The 16,412-nt window shown below is 42.4% G+C and overlaps 1 protein-coding gene across 2 annotated transcripts in view; it reads left to right on the top strand.

Moving 5' to 3' along the window:
- Positions 1-16,412, top strand: part of Tnfaip8 (TNF alpha induced protein 8) — a 113,907-nt gene that overhangs the window by 24,762 nt on the left and 72,733 nt on the right. Inside the window, exon 1 of one of the 2 annotated variants that reach the window (XM_052155977.1) lies at positions 11,920-12,000. The exons of the other annotated variant lie outside the window; for it this stretch is intronic. Coding sequence (XP_052011937.1) covers positions 11,958-12,000 — 43 coding nt within the window. The 5' untranslated portion in view covers positions 11,920-11,957. Of the gene's footprint in view, positions 1-11,919; positions 12,001-16,412 lie in introns of those variants that run through there. 2 annotated transcript variants of the gene reach the window in all.

Genomic DNA, 16,412 nt, shown 5'->3' with positions numbered 1-16,412 from the left:
TACCTTTGAGGTCTTGCTATTCAACGCATAAATGGGTCATTCCGCCTTTGTCTTTCTGGGGCTGATGTTTTTCTCTTAACATGAGGTCCTTGTTCTAATTTGTCATCCATTGCTGCGATTAAACACCAAAAGCAACTTGGGGAATATAGGGTTTATTTCATCTTACAGGTCGTAAGATGAGGGTGGCAGGGGTGTGAGAGGTTGCTGTGTAGTTAGTAGCCCTTGTTGTTTCTGCAGGGATCCAGGTTCAGTTTCCAGTACACATAATGGTGGCTCACAAGCAACCATCAACTCTGGTTCCATCTGGGATCAGATGCCGTCTTGTGGCCTCCCTGGCACCAGGTGTGTGCATGTGTACCTGCAGGCAAAACACTTGTACACATAGAATTAAATAAATTAATCTTAAAAAAATGTTTAAAATGGGGGAGGGTATTAACAAACCAAGAAACAGGGAGCAGAGCGGTGTGAGTGAACCCTGGGCAATGCATTGGTTACGACTGAGGTGGGTGGGGCTGCTGACGGCACTTACACGCTTCTTCCAACTTTTGTGTACGTTTGATTTCACATGCCGAAAATGGTGAGCAATTAATAGTTTAAAACAATATACAAAATAATGGGTTTCCTCACAACATTGTCATATAAGTATACTATAGTTTACTCATATTCACTTCCCCACTGCCAGTTTTTGTCTTACCACCAGTGGCTGGTCCACCCCTCCCTCCCAGACAGTCCCTCCTCTTTTCTTTTACATAGACATAGAAATCTAGATTTTGCATATGAGAGCAAACATGTAATATTTGTCTTTCTTAGACTGATTTATTATGTGTAACATGGTGGTATCCTGTTCATTCTGTTTCTTATGAGTAGCATAATTTTGTTCTTTATGACTGAATAAAATTCATTGTGTGTGTTTGTGTACATGATCATGCATGTACACATGTGCATGCTTTCTTGTGTGGACATGCATGTGGAGGTCTGAAGTCAACTTAGGGAGTCTGTCTTAAATTCTCTTCACCTTGTGTTTTGAGATAGGGCTGTTTGCTGAATCTGGAGCTCAGCTAGAGTGGCTCATCAGCAGGCCTCAGGAATCCCCCTGCCTCTGTGTCCCAGTGCTGGGATCACACACAGATACTACCATACTTGACATACAAAGCTGTGTGGTAGGTACTTACCCACTGAACCATCTTCACAGCTTCCCAAAGGTAGACTTTTGCTCCCCTCTTGTGATGGGTTATATATGCTCTGCCCAAGGAGTGGCACTATTAGAAGGTGTGGCCATGTAGGAGTAGGTGTGGCCTTGTTGGAGTAGGTGTGTCACTGTGGGTGTAGGCTATAAGACCCTAACCCTAGCTGCCTGGAAGCCAGTCTCCTCATACCAGCCTTCATGAAGATGTAGAATTCTCAGCTCCTCCTGTACCATGCCTGTCTGGATGCTGCTGTGTTCCCACCTTGATGATAATGGACTGAACCTCTGCACCTGTAAGCCAGCCCCAATTAAATGTTGTCCTTTTAAGAGTTGTCTTGGTCATGGGGTCTGTTCACAGCAGTAAAACCTTAATTAAGACCCTTCTTAAGATGAGGAAACTTGCAGCACAGAAGAGTTATATACCTTGTCTGAGACCAGCTACCTAATGGACATTAGCACTGAGGTCAACATGCTGTGCTTTGATACATCCCATATCCTTGTTGCCTTGGGACAAAATTTCCACCAAAGGCCCATTTTCTACAGACTTCTGTCCAACACTTAGGATGTTTCTGAAGAAATTCAATGCTTTCTCCATAGTGGTTCTCATAATTCACATTCCCACTGACAGCATTTGTGAGTAACTGCCTCTCCACATCTTTATCGGCCATTTTTTTCTCAATTTTAAACAGCAGTCATTCTAATTGGGATTGCTTTTCCTCAGGGGTTTCATGGAGCTCTCTGCACGTCTTGATCAGTATCCTGTGCCTTTGCTGGTTACTGAGGGTTTCTGATGTTCTGGGCTGCAGACCTTGGCATCTCCTTCAAGTCTGAGTCCCAAGTTCAGTGGTGGGCTTTTGTGGAAGCTATTGAGATGAACTCTTTGATAGAATCCTGGCTTATGATTTCTGAAAGGTCTAAACATGTACAGTAAAAACACTTAAGTCATTCTCATGTGAAAACAAAAAAAAAAGGACTGACCTAAAAGCATTACTTCATACCCATAATGCACTACAAACACCACCTACTTCCTAGGGTAAATATGTATCCACGTGTTCCCAGTGCCTCCTCTCACCCACTTCAAGGGCTCGCTGGACTTTTTGTATTGGGGGAAGGATTGGAAAGACTAGAAACTAGAGAAAGGTGAGAGAGATGCTCCTGAGAATTTTCTAGTTTGTCTTCAGGAAAAAAGGGGCCACTTGGACTGTATGACTTTTGAGAGTCTACTGACAAGCCTCAAAAATATTATTGTTGTTTCAATTTTAATTTTTTATCAAACAAAAAAGAGATTTATTATTCACTCATGATATATTCCTAATAATAGAACCAACTTTTTAGACTTATTAGTGGATTCTCGCCGATGTGTTAGTCTTGGCTGTCAACAGCCCTGTCTCGTGAAGGTCATTTGGTTCCCAGGTGCAGCTCCTGCAGCTGCTCACTGGTGTTTTGTAAGCCAGAGAGTCCCTGTGCTCTCGGAGACAACAGTCTCTTAAATCTCACCCTCAGTGTATGACCTAGAGATATACCTGTATTCTTATGGTGGAAAAAAAGATTTCCCGAGAGCACTGAGTGTGTTTTTGGTTTTTTCTCTGCTTTCTTGTGTTCTCTGGGTAAAAGTGAAAAGCAGCAGCCCCCTACTAGGAGAAGGCTAGGGTGAAAAGCACACAATTTGCATTTGAGAATCAGTTCTGCTTCTACCTGGTTACCTGTTTCCAGTGAGTGGGATAGCATTTGGTTTTTCTTAGTCAGGTCCAACTCTTTGTCCCATAGTCTTTTGAAAAAAATTGTGAAAGTGTGTGTGTGTGTGTGTGTGTGTGTGTGTGTATGTGTGTGTGTGTGTGTGTGTGAGAGAGAGAGAGAGATAGAGAGAGAGAGAGAGAGAGAGAGAGAGAGAGAGAAGGTGTGTGAGAGAGGGGGGAGTGTGTGTGTGTGTGTGTGTGTGTTTGTGTGTGTGTGTGAGAGAGGGGAAGGAGAGAGAGAGAAAGAGAAAGTGTGAGAAAGTGTATGAGAGAGAGAGGTGTGTGTGTGAGAGAGAGAGACTGTATGTATGTGTGTGTGTGTGTGTGTGTGTGTGTGTGTGTGTGTGTGAGAGAGAGACAGTGTATGTGTATAGGGGTGGGGTGGAGTGGAAGAGAACACAAACATGAAGGCCTGCCTGGAGGTCAGAGGTCAGAGGTCAGAGGTCAGCGCTCAGGCATTCTCTTCTGCCACCTTGGAGGATCTAGGGACTGAGCTCAGGCTGTCAGGTCAGCACTCAGAGGCCTTTATCAGTTTTGCCATCTGGGCTGGTGTGGCGGAGGCAGGGGCGTGTGTGGTGTGACATAGTCTTTTGATGGGAATTTTATGAGCTCATCCGGAGCCTCTTGCTCACTTGATCATCTTTTCATCGGGGTCAGCCGGATCAGAGCATCAACTTCCATTCTTAATTAACACTTACGGCTTCTGACCTGAGGTGATTCACCCGCAAAAGCAAACAGAACCCCAAAGAGCAAGCAAAGCAGAAAGGCTGGAGAATGCCCCTGGCCTTTCTCCCACTTCTTTCTCATTTTGCCTCAGCGTTTTGTACTGGTTATGTTTTGACACTGTGACCAAATAAATATCCAAGAGGAGCAACTGAAGGAAGCAAGGATGTCTTTTGTCCCAAAGTTTCAGAGACCTCAGTGCGTGTTGCCCCGGCTCTGTGGTTCCCGAGCTACGTATGCTCAGGCGGGGAGCGTGTGGAAGAACTAACCATTGCGATGGTTGCGACGCAGAGAGGCTGAGTTGAGGGATCTGGGGACAAGTTATTCTCTTCAAAAACACACCTTCAGTGACCTGCTTCCCCTACCTGAGTCTCAGCACCTAAAAGCCCTTTCGGCCACAACCTCGTCAATGGGTTGGTGAAATTAAGAGCTCAAAAGGCTGGTAAGGTAGCGGAGGTGTCCTTAATGTGAGCCTTCAGGAGGCCATTCAGTGTTGAAGGATTCTTCCCATGTGAGATTTCCTAGTGAGATTTTCTATTGGCTAGACACATAATATTTTCTTCAATTTTGTAACCTTATTCCTTTGTGTGTGTGTGTGTGTGTGTGTGTGTATGTGTGTGTGTGTGTCTGCTACGTGTGTGCGTTCCTGTTTTGAATTTTGTCCAGTGTGCTGGTTTTTCCCCTGGCTCTTCTGTCTCAGAAAGTCTCCTGTTCTGTGCCTTAGTCCCATCCAGAACAAAACCATACCCTAGGAAATGAAGGGAGCCTGGCTTCCCGGACTGACTCCTTTAGGGGAGCAGCTGTCCAGCCAGTGTAAACATTCCATTTCAGTTAGAGATAACTCCTTGGTTTCCCATTACCCATGCCGGTGAGGTCATGCAGAATGTGCGCACGTTAATGAGCACTGTGTTTTATTTCAAGTGCAAGTTGTCTGGTAGACTGTGCAGCGTTGAAGCTGAGGGAGCAGCTATGTTTCTCCGCTAACAGCATGTGGTGCAGGAGAGACTCGTGGACCCTCTTCCCCATCCCTCTTTCCCTAGCCCCACTCCTGCAGCCTAAGAGATGCTGGGTGCCCTGGAATGGGCTGAGTCAGATGGACTGCTACCTCTGTGCAAAATGACTCACATCTCAGAGGCCTTCAAGACTGGGGACCAGACTTTCTCTCTCCATCATACAGATGAGAGTACTGGAGTTCATCCAAAGAGATGGATAGTGGTATAGAGCCAAGACGTGAGTGCTTGCTTCAAACCAATAGAACAGAGTAGAACAGTGAGTTGAGGTCATTGGGAGGCTGCTTGCCCTCAGATATAAGGGTCACTCGTTTACATATGAACTTGCTATATGATAGAGACATACAACAGTGCCTCTACTTTCTAGAACCTTGCCTTGGCGATTCCCACTATTGTTAGGGATAAAATATTTCATTTAAGTTCATTTACCAGGTCTGGGATCCAGGGATAAAAAGTTAACTTTGAGTGGAAATTCTCTCCACCTTTTCTCTCTCAATCTTCTGAAGGTTAATGGAGAGGCTTTATCCCTCCTCCAAGTTTTCCTCCCTAGGGCTTGTGTGGTCTAAGAGGCAAATACTTTTCTCCTCAACCTGATCATCACAGAAGGGTTTCCTTTGCTTTCAGGGTCAAGTTCAAACTCTCTCACCTAGCATGCAAAGGTTGGTTCATAGCCACCTTTCCAGTCCAGACTCCTCTTTGAAATCACTCTGTCTCTGCTGGCTGGAACTAGTTCTTCCATAGACTTTTTAGTGACCCCCTTTTTCTGGGGGGAAGCCCCTCTCCTGCTTGAACTGGCTGCTTCCTTTAGAGCTATGCTTTGAGATATCCTCAGACATGTCTGCCATCCTGTGTATAGTATTTGCTCCCTTCTGGAGATTTCTAGAGATTTAGCAATCTGTCTAATAATTATTGGTCTATTGGTCTACCCTTCCTCAGCCCCAGGGAGTGGGTTGTGAGAACTTGAAGAGCTAGACACTTTTCCAAGGGTTTAATTTGGACCAAATCATTCAGTCCTTACAACGATACTTTACATCTGATGCTGTTTATTTCTCTATAATTTTTTTTTAATTTTAAAGGTTAATAGATTAAGTTCAGTACAGATTGTGTTCAGATTCAGATTGATAGTACAGATTCTGCGCTACTAATTGGTAGAAACAGGATCTGTCCCAGGCACAATGGTGAACAGAGCTATGTTGTGCTGTGAGCCTATCAAAAGGCTAGCTCAATGGAATGAGGACTGCTTCGGGCCTAGTCCTCCATTGCTGTCAATTTCAGTGCACTTATCAAGCAATCGCTCCCACATTAATAAGAAAAAAATCAGTTTCCAATTTTGAAAATTTCCTATGAGTTTGCAGCACACAGTGGTCATATTCCTCTACCTTAGCCCTCCACTCCTGCTGGCCTGTCTCCCCAGCTACAGGGAGAAGAATTCTTACTGTCTTGTCTCAGCACCAGCTGAGTAGCCTACCTAGACAATGAGCTTCCGGAGGAGCCCAAGGCAGGTGGACAGAGATTCCTCAGTGACCCATGGGAGATTCTCAGCCTTTCCATGGCCGATTGTCTGGAAACAGAATCCTCATCTGAGCCTGTGGCTCTGTCCCCACCCCACAGCTTGTACCTGCAGTAAACCGAGTCTGCATGAGCTCATTTCTATCCAAAAAGAGAATCATAACCATCTCGGTTTCCTGCCAGGGCACAATTTTCCTGTCAATAAATTTGCATCCTCTTAGACTTGTTTTCTGTTGTCTTCATATCATTCTTGTAGCACAAATTTGTAGCACACCAAAGCTCGGTGGGTGTGCTGACCCCACCTGAAAGAGGATCCCAGAGAAGTTGAGTTCCGGGTCCAGTGAGAGATGCTGCCTTAATAGATAAAGAGCAGTGGAGGAAGACACCTGCTATGAATTTCCAGCCTCTGTAGAACTGTATCCCATGTGAACACACATGTGTTTCCCCACAAATGTGAACATGCAGACCACACACACACATACAACCATGCCAAACAAAAAGTAAATAAGAGAATTTGTTTTTTACAAAGGGCTGGATAGATGAGATTGTCTGAAAAATGATATATGATAGATATATGATTGCATCTGTATCAGTGGGTCAATATAATCAGCCTCTGCCATGATATAAAGATTAAAAAAAAAACGATAAGATCATGTTGTGAGAGACAAAATTAAATCTGCGATGTCCAAACTGAAAGCACAGAGGAAGAACCCTTTGAAGGGGAAGTCCCCATGCTGCGAGAGTGCCCTGTGACTGGCTCTCTATGAGCAGAATCTAAATAAGCTGCTTTACAAATGAAAAATAGGTTTCAGAAGTAAAGTGCTTTGGTAGGCATGCTAGCTGTTTTCTCTCCTCAAAAACTGATCCCCCTTCCCCCAGCAACTGTTTTCTTACTGAATATGTTGCAAGAGGTGTATGTTTCCTAGTTCTGGAGGAGAAGGTGAAAGTTTTAAATTTAGGCTTTTGTGTCTAAAAATTTTTTTAAAGAGAAAGGTTTTAATCCCAGAAGATCTAAACCTTTCCTGCCTGGGCTGTGGTTTTCATTTTCATTTTAAAGGTCATTTCAAACAGGGTTTGTTAAGCTTGCTTCAAATCTACTTTTGTTATTGTTGTTAAGGAGTTCATATGTGAATGAGCACACTGTGATTACCTTATTCTGCCCTTCTCCCCCTACTCCTCCTGTGTGCCCCCCAACACTCCCTTCTAAAACTTATAACCTCTCCTTTTATAGTTATTTTATTATACTTGAGTTGTATATTTTATATTAGAATATATAATAGAATTAATATATAGATTAATTCTATGTATGTGTGCATGTGTATATGCATGTATGTATCCTACTGTGTTAAGTTAGTGTTGCTTTTATTTGCATGTTTGGGGTTAACTCTTAGGATTAGGGTCTTTGAAAAGCAACAACAACAAAAACAAGAGCAAACCTGGGGTTCTCCTTCCCTTTGCAGCTGTTGACTGCCTGTAGGTCTTTATCTAGGTGTTAGGCCTTGTGAAATTTCCTCCCATCCGGGTTGGCATGTCAGCTAAGTGTTTGCAGGTCTGGTACAGGCAGAGAAGCATATTGTCAAGAATTCATGTCCTGTCATGTCCAGAAGAAACTATTATTATCCAGAAGTCATCCAGGTCCTCGGGGTCTTCCAAACTTTTTGCTCTCTCTTCTGTAATTTTATCTGAGCTTTGGTGTAGGCCGTGTGTATTATTGTCCTGTTTGGGGCTGGGTACTCCAAGTCATGTTTTTGCATTTGATCAGTGGTGATTCTCTGTCTGCTGCAAAAGAAACTGCTTTAATGAACTGTAAGAGTTGGACTTATTGATGGCATAGGAGGAGTATTTATAAGGCAGTTGGAAACTATATTACTTTAGTAATATGACTGAGTAGGTTCTCTGACTCTATGACCTCTCTAGTCATGAATTTTGGACGAGGTTTACAGTATCAGGCACAGATTGCCTCCAGTTGAGCAGGATTTAAATTCAGTTACACTGTTGTTGGTTGCCTCCAAGATATAAATGCCACTATTACAGTGTTGCAGATATTTTGTCTATTCTATAGTTATTGTGGTTCTGCTGGGTAGGATGATTGCTGAGGTAATTACATAGCACTTTCCAGCACTGTATCCTTCAGGAGGAAAGGATCTATCTACTTCTTATGTGTTATAAAGGTTTCTCATGCTGATAGTAGCTTATGAGTTATAAATTATAAACACCTAAGTGCTTTAGGTGATGCCACTAGAAGGTACTTAGTTGCCATTTGGAGCAGCTAGAACTAGCTGAGCTTAACAGTGCCTTTTCGTGGTTCTGGCTTAGAGTGCTATAGGGCTGCAGAGAACAACATTGTCCCAAAGGTCTGTTGTCTGAGGCATGAATTAGTGACTGCACCCTTCCTTTAAACGTCACTGTTTATTTTCAGTGAAAAAAACATTTTATATGAATAAAAGCCTTTTCTTCCAAACAGCATGTTACCCAACTCATTCTGTTTTTGAACCAGGAACAAGTTATACTTTGTTTCAGATGTAATACATGTTCAAGGCAACACTTAACAACTTTAGGAAAGGATGTAGGGAAAATTAATTTAAAGCAAAGAAGATAACATTCTCTACAATTAGAAGACCCTTGAGGACATCGGTACAGGGAGAAAGTTTCTGAACAGAACACCAATAGCTATGCTCTAAGATCAAGAATTGACGAATGGGACCTCATAAAATTACAAAGTTTCTGTAAGGCAAAGGACACCATCAAGAGGACAAATCGGCAACCAACAAATTGGGAAAAGATCTTCACCAATCCTACATCAGATAGAGGGCTAATATCCAATATATATAAAGAACTCAAGAAGTTAGACTCCAGAAAACCAAACAACCCTATTAAAAAATGGGGTACAGAGTTAAACAAAGAATTCTCACCTGAAGAACTTCGGATGGCGGAGAAGCATCTTAAAAAATGTTCAACTTCATTAGTCATTAGGGAAATGCAAATCAAAACAACCCTGAGATTTCACCTTACACCAGTCAGAATGGCTAAGATTAAAAATTCAGGAGACAGCAGGTGTTGGAGAGGGTGTGGAGAAAGAGGAACACTCCTCCACTGCTGGTGGGGTTGCAAATTGGTACAACCACTCTGGAAATCAGTCTGGCGGTTCCTCCGAAAACTGGGCACCTCACTTCCAGAAGATCCTGCTATACCACTCCTGGGCATATACCCAGAGGATTCCCCACCATGTAATAAGGATACATGCTCTACTATGTTCATAGCAGCCCTATATATAATTGCCAGATGCTGGAAAGAACCCAGGTATCCCTCAACAGAAGAGTGGATGCAAAAAATGTGGTATATCTACACAATGGAGTACTATTCAGCCATTAGAAACAATGAATTCATGAAATTCTTAGGCAAATGGTTGGAGCTAGAGAACATCATACTAAGTGAGGTAACCCAGACTCAAAAGGTGAATCATGGTATGCACTCACTAATAAGTAGATATTAACCTAGAAAACTGGAATACCCAAAACATAATCCACACATCAAATGAGGTACAAGAAGAAAGGAGGAGTGTCCCCTTGTTCTGGAAAGACTCAGTGAAGCAGTATTCTGCAAAACCAGAACGGGGAAGTGGGAAGGGGTGGGTGGGAGGACAGGGGGAGAGAAGGGGGCTTACGGGACTTTTGGGGAGTGGGGGGCTAGAAAAGGGGAAATCATTTGAAATGTAAATAAAAAATTATATCGAATAATAATAATAAAAAAAAGAAGTGGCTTCTCAGAGATGCACTCTGCACATTCAGTATGTATATTCTACACCACTTTTACAGATACTACTTGTATCAGTGAATTCTTGGTCTCTGAGACACAAATAATTATATGATGAGCCTTAGCTTCATATGTTTTATGAAAAAAAATGTGAATTTTGAAGTTGCTAACATATAGAAAACTACTCTTTTGGGATTAATCTTCTGGTATTCACTTTCCCCCCCATCAAATACCTTGGATATCATTCCATTTAAGAGGAGAGATAGATAGATAGATAGATAGATAGATAGATAGATAGATAGATAGACTTAATTCTTTTTACTTCATTGTATGTTGTGTTAACAATCCACATTTAAATATATATCCCATATTTCAAGTCCATGAATGTACCTATGGCTTATTGAAGAATTCCCCATTGTTGAACATTCTTAATAATTATAGGTTTTTATATAACAAGTAATGCTGCAGTAAACACTCAGGTTTCTATCATTGGGTATCAGTAAATTATAGTTGCAGGTAACTTTCTGGATAAATTTCTAGGTAAAGGGTAGGCACACATTTTTCTTTTGTAAACTTCTTCTGGGTTCTACATTTTAAGTACCTTCTGCTGGAGTTCTTAGGGAAAACTTCCTAGTAAAGTAGATAGATAGATCTAATTATTCATGTATATCATAATCATCTAGTTATATAGTAGTATTTCCACTCTCGTATTCATATTTTTATTCATTTTTAAAACTTTTTTCATATTTGAAATGTAGGATGGATATGTACAGATAACATTACAGTCCTTCCTCAAAACAAAACCTGCTAGGAAATTGTGATTCTTGCATCTAAGGCCCTGGGTTTGACCCCCCCAATCCTGTAAACCAAACCAAACAAAACCAAACAAAACACCTTTCATTTCCAAACGAGCTGCATTTCAAGCAAAAAAGAAAAGTGACAAACAGTACCTTAAATAATAAGCCATGTCACTTAGAGTTGCAGAGTATAGAGATAGATTCCAACCCCTGTAATTTAGAGGTGACCTGATTTCTTATGGCTCATTACTGATATTTCACGCATCTTGCCCCAACTGTTGATTAACATGAAAGCAATATTGTGAACTGGGTGTTGCAGTCATGAGATGATAGCTTAGTGCAAATGCTGCTGACATTTCCACAGTCTCATCTGTGAACTGTCCTCTGGGTTCTCAGCGTTGACATGTTTGGCTTTGCAAGCCAGGTTTTGGCTCTCTGTTTAAATTAAGCTGGAAGTTTGGACTTTTACGTGTGTTCTTCCCTCACTGGTATTTATGGGCTTCCTGACAGTGTGGATGGTGTGGGGGATGCCTGTGCTTCCCTGCCTACGGGGTATAGCCTGGGCTTCCCTGCCTCTGAAAGGCTGCCTTTGCACAAAGTGACCTCCTAAGGTCTTAAGTAATCTAGGCATAATAAGTGTTCTTGGCTATGAAAGATTCTAAATTCTCTCTTATGACTGTTGTTTGGCTATAGCATGGGAAGGGTTCAGAGCCATTGCTGCTTAGTGCTCCAGGTGACTGTCCCTTTTCTGTTATTTATAGTGCTTAGGAAAAAGACAAATGTGGTTCTACATGGTAAAGCCGTTATACTGTTTCTTGCTAACTGCATCTGGTATTGAAGATGACAGCTGTGCACATTTTTGGTTACATTTTGTGAAATGCAAAGATCAGAAACCTTTTCTGCAGTTTCCTTCTCTGCTCAAACCGCAGCTTCCTTCCTTTGTATTAGCAGCTCCACTGCATGCTGACGATTCTGATTTCTCACCCTGCATGGCGAGCAGCAAGCTCACCCAACCAAGATGAAATGTGGCCACTCCTGGCTTCACTGAGTGCCCCTGTCCCTCTGAATAGACCCTTGTCACACCTGAGTGGGGTTTTGAAAACAGTTTGCTTTCAAGTTTTTTTTTAAAGGTGAAAAGACTTTGTGGAGGTGTTTCTCATGAGATTACAACATTTTCTCTGGACTGAGGATTAAGAATAGGATGAAATCATGAACAAGGTGAGGGTTAGTAGCCAGGAGCAGTATGGTTTACTTCACATTGTCTGAAAGAGGTTCCTTGTTAGCAGGTTTGTAAACTTTAATTATTTGTGTGTGTGTGTGTGTGTGTGTGTGTGTGTGATGTGTGTGAGATGATGTGTGTGTGGCACCCACTCTTCCACAACATATCTGTGGAGGTTGGAGTACAACTTTGAGAAATTGGTTCTTTCCCTCTACCATAGTAGGCTTCAGTAATGGGACTCATGCTGTTACACTTTTTTTGTTGTTGTTGTTAGATATTTGCTTTACTTAAATTCAAATGTTATCTCCTTTCCTTGTTTCCCCTCCCAAAACCCCCTAGCTATTATACTTTTATAACAAGTGCCTTATTTGATGAGCCATCTGGTCTACCTTCAGCACTGTTTAAATTGTGTGTCCACAAAATGGCTCTGGGGCTATAATGAAAAGATGACACTAAAGGAAACCATTTAAGGGCTAAAGTGGGCAGTTCATCTTGTGGTTGAGGATTCAGGGCCAGCCTATGAGAGGACAGGGGTTGGGGGTGGAGCAGTGCGTGAGGATGAAAGTGTGATTGTTTATCTTAGTACATACACACATATAGATCAATGGAGGGAGTGCTCAACATAGAGACATTTTGTATAGCATGTGTTTATTTTTCACAGAAGAAAGGAAAAGAAAGCTGTTTCAGTGGGAAGCTGTAGTTCAGATTAAGATTAGTGAGATTCTCAGGGACCAGCTGCCACTGCCAAGGGAGGGTGTGTTTGTTCACTGGGAAGAGTATGGACTTGTAAAGTTCGGGAAATGTGAACATGAAGAGGGCAAGTGAAAGGAGATTGCAGGGCAGGGCAGCCTGTTCATTCATGCAGAGAAGGCAAATGTGCTCATTAAAATCCTGTAAACACTCGGGAGGATGTTAGACTTACAATAAGCCCCACCTGCTGAAACAGCTAGATGCTAAAAACCAGAAAAATACCTATTTTGATTATTATACTTTTAATATTCTAGCTTCCATATCAAGAGTGGTTACATATACTAAAGGAACCTCCATGGCGATGGGGAGAGTGGCACTGAATAGACAGAGTAATGGGCCAATACCCAACTTTCCCTCCAGGAGCTTCTTAAACACCAGAGCCTCAATTACCTCGTCTCTAAAATGTGTGCGCTCATAGCAATTACTCCACAGTGCTGATGGGAGTCTATGAGATAGCACTGCATGTCTGGTGCTTATATGAGTCCTGCATGTATCATAAGTATGTAATACAAGTTAGCAGTTACTATTAATAGGAAAGGAGTTCTCATCACACGTGTATCTGCTTGCTTTTTCTTAAAGAAACAACAGCCTTTCTTAGCACAGCCCAGAGGCTGGCATACATTTGGTGAGAAGCCCATAGCCTGAGAAATAGCTCCTGGGGGAACTGTGCCTCTGGGGTAGAGCCATGTCATTCTCCACAAAAACTGGACCCAAGCCCAGTGCTGCTGAATGCTGAGGAAGCTGGCAGAGGATGCTGAGTGTGGACAGAGGGGAGGGCATTTGGCCTGTTTGTGGCTGTGAAACTTTTGTATAGGTGTTAAACATTGTTGGATTGTTGGTCCCAGACAAGTCACAGGCTGTACCATCTACTGGGCCGCCCCTGAGGTGGTTCCTATGGGGGTCTTCTGAGTGATGGTTTCTCACAGATGGTTTCTCATTTTTCACAAACTTGACATTGCTTTAAGATGGCTAGGGTCTCTCTCTCTCTCTCTCTCTCTCTCTCTCTCTCTCTCTCTCTCTCTCTCTCTCTCTCTCTCTCTTTTGGTTTTTTGAGGTAGAGTTTCTCTGTGTAGCCCTGGCTGTCCTGGAGCTCACTCTGTAGACCAGGCTGGCCTCGAACTCAGAAATCCACCTGCCTCTGCCTCCCAGAGTGCTGGGATTACAGGCGTGCACCACCACAGCCCGGCCAATGGTGTGTTTCTTATCAGGGTAGAGCTATCATTTTGGTGTCTCATTCCCCTAAGACTACTTGTAAATATTCCAAAGCTTAGCATGTCTGTGCTTCTGTTGCTATGTGTTTGCATATTCCCCCATTAATTAAGCAATTAGTTGTGTGTGTGTGTGTGTGTGTGTGTGTGAGTACAGAGGTTAGAGAACATCTTGCTGGAGTCCGTTCTTTCTTTGTACCATGTAGTTCATGTGCTTCCCAGGGACTGAACTCAGTCATCCGGCTTGGTGGCAAGCACTTTTACTCTCTGGGTGATGTTACTGACCTTGAAGTGTTTCCCTGGCTGGTGTTCATCTGAAGGAGAGAAGAGGTTTGCAGATCATTTCTTTTCTTCCAACCACGTTGACTCTAACACCAACATTATGAGGATCCCAACTCGGGGTGGGGAGGCTGGTCTAGTGTATTTTGTGTTGTGTTCAGTTGAGTCAGTGAGGTATTTGATAGCTTTACAGGACACATTCTTTCACTGGTCTGGATAATGGAATCTCGGCTTTCATAGATTCAGAAGCCCAGGGCCCACCCCAAACAGGCAGAATCAGAACCTCTCAGGGTGGAACTCCAGTCAGTATTTTTAGAAACTCCTGTGGTGCTTCCAGTGTGGGGCCAAATTTAAAAGCCAGTGTGCTAGAACATAGCTCTCAAGTGTGGGTGACTTTCCCCCGGGGACAGACTTTTGTGGATGTCACATTATGCTTCTGGCATCTAGGTAGCGGGAGATCCTGCCTAGAACGTCCTCTAGTGCACAGAATCTAGTACAGCATGTGCTTAAACTGACTTCAAATACCCAGCTAAATACTCCCAGAGCCGCGCCCATTCCTCTCATGGGGAAAGCACATCAGGTAGGCTACACTTTTGTCTTCTCTGTAAGAATAAGTAAGGAAGCACTTTTTGTCAGTACCTTTGGGTTTCTGGACTTGCCAGACTGGCAGCCTGTCCCTAAGGCTGGTGTACCAGGTTCACATTTCTGGGACCAGAAGTCTCATCTTCTAAATTTATCGTATTTGAATGACTTGGAAGAAGACCAAAGTTAGGAAAATTAAACCCATAGAAATTAGCCAAGCAAACCACTTTCAAGTAAGTTTTTGAATTGCCTGGTCTTTCCAAAGCAGAGGAGTGACCTGAGAGAAATCTGATTTTATGTTCTCTGGGAGGTCTTTCTTTTCTTCTAAGGAGGTTGGGAAAATGTATTTTCAATTTTATTTAATTGTGAGACTTTCAGGAATGCTTAAATATCAAGTTTCTTTTAGGGTTGCTGGGGATTGAACCCAAGGCCTTGCACATGCAGGGCATATGCTCAACCAACCCAGTTATATCCCCAGTTCCACAGGAAGTTAATGTTAATCTGTATTTGTCTATTGTATCATTAATGCTAGCTATCCAATGTATGTAACTGATTGTCTACTCTGTATACACCTCAGTGTTTTTAATATGTTGGAAGTATACACAAACATATGGAATGAGAGCTACATTATCATATGTACAATAATCCTGGTTTCCAAGAAGCTAGAATCATTCCACATTATTTTATTTTATAGTATTATAAAAAGATTGTATTTTTATTTTAGTTATATATATATGTATATAACTAAAATATTATATATATATATATATATATATATATATATATATATATATATATATAAGAATCTAGTGTTTTGGTACTGGTATATATATGCCTATGTCCATGTGTGGGTTTATGCTAGAGAGTACAGTGCCTATAGAGGCCAGAAAAGGGTGTTTAATCACCTCAAGGTGGAGTTAATGGTACACTTAAGTCATGTGACATGGGTCCTGGGATTTGAACTCAGGTGCTCTGCAAATAGCAGTTCATATTCTGTGGTAGTTTGAAGAATCCCCCCCCCCCCCCGCCCCCATAGGCTCATATATTTACATGCTTGGTTCCCAGTTGAAGAACTATTTTTGAAGGATTGGAAAGTACCCACTTGTTAGAGGAGGTTATGTGTTACCGGGAGTGAACTTTGAGATTTCAAAAGCCCACTCTACGCCCAGTGTCTCACTCTCTCTGCGTGCCTGTCTGTGCTTCAAGATGTAAAAAAGATGCTACTTGTCCAGCACAGCATGCCTGTGGACATGCCACCATGTTCCCTGTGGGATGATAATGGACTAACCCCATGAAACTGTAAGCAAACAATTTAATTCTTTTTTAACACTTGCCTTGGTCATGGTGTCTCTTCAAGGCAGTGGAACAATGACCAAGACATGCTCTTAACCACTGAACAACCTCTAGCTTTGGTTCTGATCTATCTTTATTCCATGGTTTGGGCTTGGTCTATTCAGTCTTTAAGAAGTAACTTAATTTTCTTTAATTCCAGTCTGTCTTCCAACCGAAGCAGGAACACAACATTCTCTCTCTCTCTCTCTCTCTCTCTCTCTCTCTCTCTCTCTCACACACACACACACACACACACACACACACACACACACTGCACGTAGGCATGCTCATTCACGTCCATGCAAAGGAACACTAGACTGTGGCCAGC

The sequence above is a fragment of the Apodemus sylvaticus genome, chromosome 13, assembly GCF_947179515.1.
Source record: "Apodemus sylvaticus chromosome 13, mApoSyl1.1, whole genome shotgun sequence".
NCBI lineage: Eukaryota > Metazoa > Chordata > Mammalia > Rodentia > Muridae > Apodemus > Apodemus sylvaticus.
Note: the sequence above shows the minus strand (reverse complement) of the source record. Positions and strands in the feature narration are given on the sequence as shown.